The 5,650-nt window shown below is 48.7% G+C and overlaps 1 protein-coding gene across 1 annotated transcript in view; it reads right to left on the reverse strand.

Moving 5' to 3' along the window:
* The window catches only part of SPTSSA (serine palmitoyltransferase small subunit A), a 21,432-nt gene extending 17,318 nt beyond the window's left edge, over nt 1-4,114 (reverse strand). The window contains exon 1 of the mRNA XM_017526780.2: nt 3,908-4,114. Coding sequence (XP_017382269.1) covers nt 3,908-4,019 — 112 coding nt within the window. The 5' untranslated portion in view covers nt 4,020-4,114. The remainder of the gene's footprint in view (nt 1-3,907) is intronic.
* Between the last annotated feature and the right edge of the window lie 1,536 nt (nt 4,115-5,650).

Consider the following 5,650-nt stretch of genomic DNA (forward strand, 5'->3'; position numbering starts at 1 on the left):
AAAAAAAAAAAAAAAAAATTAAAATAGCATACTTCTGATTCAAAGTATTATTATTATTATTTTTGTTGTTGTTGTTGAGATAGTATTTGCTCTGTTGCCCAGGCTAGAGTGCAATGACACGATCTTGGCTCACTGCAACCTCCGCCTCCTGGGTTCAAGCAATTCTCCCGTGTAGCTGGGACTACAAGCACCGACCACCACACCCTGCTAATTTTTGTCTTTTTAGTAGAGACAAGGATTCGCCATGTTGGCCAAGCTGCCCTTGAACTCCTGACCTGAGGTTATCTACCCGCCTTGGCTTCCCAAAGTTGATTCAAATTATTTTAACAAACTATTTTTAATTTTTTCACCTCTCAACAGGCATGGTTACAATGTTATCCAGTGAGGTACTTCAGAGGGTGTCTCACTGTTACAAAAGCCTGTCTTGGTCACAAAACCTGGTCTTTTCTTTCCCACCTTTGGATGCCAGTTGGGAAAGGAGGCTTTTGAAACATATGTTAAAAATGTCCCCTCCTGAGATTGAGGTCAGTGGTTCTCAGTCTATGGCAGGTCTCCTTTTACACTATATACTGTAATACTAATTAGCACTGATCAGATTGTTATTGTTATCTTTTGTCTTGATGCAGGTGTCATGTCCCATTTTTTTGTAAGATAGAAACATGTTTGCACATAGAAAAAGTTCAAATACCCCTTGACAAACCAAAAGCTAATGTATCACTTCAAATGTCTTATCAGAAGACAGATGGTAGCCCAGACATTGTGGCTCATGCCTGTAATCAAGCCTAGCACTTTGGGAGGCTCAGGTGAGTATCACTTGAGGTCAGGAGTTCAAGACCAACCTGGCCAACATGGTGAAACCCCACCTCAACTAAAAATATAAAACATTAGCTGGGCATGGTGGCACAGCCTGTAGTCCCAGCTACTTGAGAGGCTGAGGCAAGAGAATCCCCTGAATCCCAGAGGCAGAAGTTGCAGTGAACCTAGATCACAGCACTGCAAAAAGAAAATAATAGAAAAGAGAAGAGAAAAGAAAAGACAGATGGTAAAAGAAAACTTAGCATATAGGCCCTAGCCAGGAAGAATTTACAAAACTTACTTTTGAATCTTACTGTTTCAAGAACTATTTACAATGTGTCTGACTTGACTCAATAGATGCTCTTCCTTAAAAACACAGCTTAAAATCTTTTTTATAAATCGCAATTTTCTAACCTAGGTAAGTTCAAAAACACTTGTACTCACTTGAGATTTTTTTTTTCTTTTGAACAGGTTCTTGTTCTGTTGCCCAGGCTGGAGTGTGGTGGTGCCATCTGGGCTCACGGCAATCTCCGCCTCCCCAGTTAAAGAGATTCTCGTGCCTCACTCACCCAAGTAGCTGGCGTGCACTACCGCACCCGACTAATTGTGGCATTTTTAGTAGAGAGGGAGTTTTGCCATGTTTCCTAGGCTGGTCTCAAACTCCTGGACTCCAGCTATCTGCCTGCATCAGCCTCCCAAAGTGCTGGGATTACAGGTCTGAGCCACCGCGCCAGGTTAGAGATTGACTTTCTTTTGTTTTTTGTTTGTTTGAAATGACGTCTCACTCTGTCGCCCATGCAGGAATGCGGTGGCACAAAATCGGCTCACTATAACCTTCGCCTCCTGGGTTCAAGCGATTCTCCCGCCTCAGCCTCCCGAGTAGCTGGGACTATAGGCGCGCGCCACCACGCCCAGTTAATATTCGTATTTTTTTTTTTTCGTAGAGACGGGGTTTCACCATGTTGGCCAGGCTAATGAACCACCACCGCACCCGGCCCAGATTGACTTTCAGTTTACAACAGCTGTTAACTAACTGCTAGCTATTTGATTTGGGAAGTGGAGAAGCAAATATTTTCTACACATCCATTCAGATGCTCAAGAATGTCCCCGGAAAGCATAGTGATAGTAGGTTATGAATATCCCCTGAAATTACAATTTCAATTTTTTTTTTCAACTTAGTGAAACCCCATCTCTACTAAAAACACAAAAATTAGCCAGGCGTGGTGGTGGGGTGCCTATAATCCCAGCTGCTCAGGAGCTTGAGGCAGGAGAATCGCTTGAATCCTGGAGGCAAAGGTTGTGGTGAGCGGCGATCACACAACTGCAGTCCAGCCTGGGCGAAAGAGCGAGACTCCGTCTCAAAAAAAGAAAAAAAAAAAGCCGGGCGCGGTGGCTCAAGCCTGTAATCCCAGCACTGTGGGAGGCTGCGGCAAGCGGATCACCTGAGGTCAGGACTTTGAGACCATCCTGGCCAACGTGATGAAGCCCCGTCTCTACTAAAAATACAAAAATTAGCCAGGCATGTTGGCATGCGCCTGAAATCCAGGCTATTCCAGAGGCTGAGGCAGGAGAGTCGCCTGAACCCGGCAGGCGGAGGTTGCAGTGAGCCGAGGTCGTGCCATTGCACTCCAGCCTGGCAAACGAAAGCAAAACACAGTCGCAAAAAAAAAAAAAGAGAAAAAAAATTAATTTTAGGATGTTGTGTCAGTCAAAATATACTTGCTTCTACTGAGAGACTTCTACTAAATATACATTTAAGTATATATTTTACAAGGCATGACCCTGGGAGCCCTGAAGAGTGAGACTAAATTGCAGCTACAAATAAATCGTGCAAGAAATCAAAGCAAACTATATTCAGAGTCTAAATCCAAAATATGCATTCTGGTTCTTAAATTCCAGGTTCGGAAAAAAATGCCAACAGTAATAAAAAAAAAAATGGCTTTGAAAGCATCTAAAATTCCTCAAAAGTGCTGAAACAAAAGACTCAGCTTCAAGTACAACCTTATGTTATTTCAAAATAAATAAACACACTTGATAAGGCTTGGAATGAAATCACCTCAGTCATTTACTGGAATGCAACAATGCATTCTCAAAGTTGTTCTGAAGTAAGCTACTCCAACTAAACCACACTGAAAAGGAGAGAATGTGGATAAACTAAACATCTTTTGTGAAATATCTGTTTCGTATTGGCCTGAGATTTTTTAAAGTTACATTTCATTATCAGTATTTATTGTGCAAGAATTATCATCAAAGGATGTCAATGTGGACAAGTAGAGACAAGACAAGAAACATCAGACTTTCAGGGAGCTTATCTTCACAATCCTGAGTTACTAATTGAAGTTCTCAAAGTTAGCTAAGGTAACAGACAACTTGCTTTGTACAATTGCTTTGTACAACTTGCTTTGTATAGTAGCCACTCAATAGTTATTAACAAGAATTTATTAACTATCCACCAAAACAGTTTCAAACCCTACGGACAACTAACCACAAAGTGCACTTTTCTGGCCCAGCTTCTACGGACGGTGCGAAGAAGCAATAAATACACTTTTATAACTATCCACCTTGAAGACCAAAAAGATACAATAACTTAAACTGCTTTCCAAAACTACTGGAATGTCATGCCTACAAATTCATAATCTGACTTAAAAGCTAGTTAACTGGTCAGAATTCTCGGTAGACCCAAAGCCAACTAAATCAGGAACACTTAAAGGTCAAAGGCGTCCAAGCCGGAGCAATGTGCTCCACTGTTACACGGTCCCCGCCTCCTACAGGAACAGGGGACTGAACCAAAGGAAGGCGCGGCAGAAGTGCAGCGGACATACCGGGTTACACATCACCCTCGCGGATTTCCTCCAGGAATCAAGACGCTTCCACCTTGGGTCCAGCGACTCACGGGTGACCCCTGATCTCAAGAGTTCTCGCCTCCCGCACCCCCTAATTAAGCCTGCGAGAGCCGCCCTCGGCCACCAGACCTCCCCGGCCCCCCGGCTTCCGCGCGCTGGACCTGCGAGGCCGCCGCTCCAACCTCCACCCCAGGCCGGGGGATGGGAGCTGCGGCCTCGCGGCCCGCGCCCCCACCCTGGCCCCCGCGCCCGCGGCCCGGACAGGATACTGAACACGGTCCGCTCCCAGGGCTCCAGCATGTAGAGCGCCGTGACCAGCAGGTACTGGTAGTAGAACCAGGACATCTGTTTCCAGGCCCGCGCCAGCGCCATCCCCGCCATGCGCCTCCCGCGATGCGGCTCACACGTCAGTCTGTCCGGCAGGCCTCCAGCTCACGTCCTAAAACCCCCGGCCGCCAGGCCCGCCCGCCCGCCACCTGGCGCCCATTGGCCCGCACGGCCCCGCCGTCACCCGCGGCACGCCCAGCCCCGCGCGCGCCCCGGCCGCAGGCCTCGCGCCCCGCCCGGCCAGCGCTCATTGGCCAGGCCGCTACCTTGCGTCGCGTCGTCCCCTCCCGCTTCCCCGCCCCGGCATCGCCCAAGCGAGCCGGAAAACGGTCCCAGCGGGAGTGCCCGGCCGCGCCCCGCCCCGCCCCGCCCCGGCCGGCTGGTGGTGGGCGGGGCGACAGGGCCGGCCCGAGTCCCCTGGGGTCCCCCCGGGTCCCCGCAGCTCAGCGGGCGCTCTGTCCATCCAGACCAGCCCAGAGCGCTTGCCGAAGAAGTATTTCTGGAACACTTGTTATGCCTCAGGCATCCTGGGGAGGGGGATCGTCAGGAAAAACCGAATGCCATCGATTGCTTACCTCCTGCAGCTGGCGGTCTAGCGAGGGAGACAGGCGTTAATCAAGTCGTGATCCGTGTCAGAGAATAATCCGAACGCCACTTTAGGAGATTTGGAAGGCGTCTCTGTAGAAGGGATGCACACTTGGCGTCCTTCCTCCCTTCCCCCACCCATACACACACACAAAAACACAACCACCTAGACGGACATAACCCATGCACCCCCTAACCTAAAAACCACTTACCAAAAGTATCTGTCTGCCCACCTCTTAGTGGCTACAGGTAACCACCAAGTGGGTCAAGGCCAGAAGCACGCTGATCTAGTGGGTTCTGCAGATGATAGGCAACTTGAGATAGCTGTGAGGGTTGCTGATATCTCCTAGATACAAACTCACTCCTGGATACCCAGATTTTCCCACTGCCAAATGGGCCAGCAGCACTGCACCGGCCACCTGGAGCTCCAAGCACTGTTTAGCATGTGAAACGCCACAATTAAATGGCCTGCTGTTTAAATGTTAAAAGTCTTCCAGGTTAAACAGCCTACTGCTTATTAGCCAGTCGTGGTAGCTGGTAATCCCAGCCATTCAGGAAGCTGAGGCAGAAAAATCGCTTGAACCCAGGAGGCAGTGGTTGCACTGAGCTGAGATCGCCCCATTACACTCTAGCCTGGGCAACAAAAGCAACACTCCAGCTAAACAAAACAAAACAAAACAAAGAAAAAATAATTTGCGGCTGGGCGCAGTGGCTCACGCCTGTAATCCAAGAACTTTGGAGGCCAAGGCGGGCAGATCACCTGAGGTCGGGTGTTCAAAACCGGCCTGACCAACATGGTGAAAAAATTTATTAAAAAAAAATTTTTATAAAAAATTTAAAAAAGGCCGGGCGCGGTGGCTCAAGCCTGTAATCCCAGCACTGTGGGAGGCCGAGGCAGGTGGATCACGAGGTCAAGAGATCGAGACCACCCTGGTCAACATGGTGAAACCCCGTCTCTACTAAAAATACAAAAAATTAGCTGGGCATGGTGGAGCGCGCCTGTAATCCCAGCGACTCAGGAGGCTGGGGCAGGAGAATTGCCTGAACCCGGGAGGCGGAGGTTGCGGTCAGCCGAGATCGTGCCATTGCACTCCAGCCTG

This window comes from Cebus imitator, unplaced genomic scaffold (assembly GCF_001604975.1).
Source record: "Cebus imitator isolate Cc_AM_T3 unplaced genomic scaffold, Cebus_imitator-1.0 Scaffold44, whole genome shotgun sequence".
In the NCBI taxonomy this organism is placed as follows: domain Eukaryota; kingdom Metazoa; phylum Chordata; class Mammalia; order Primates; family Cebidae; genus Cebus; species Cebus imitator.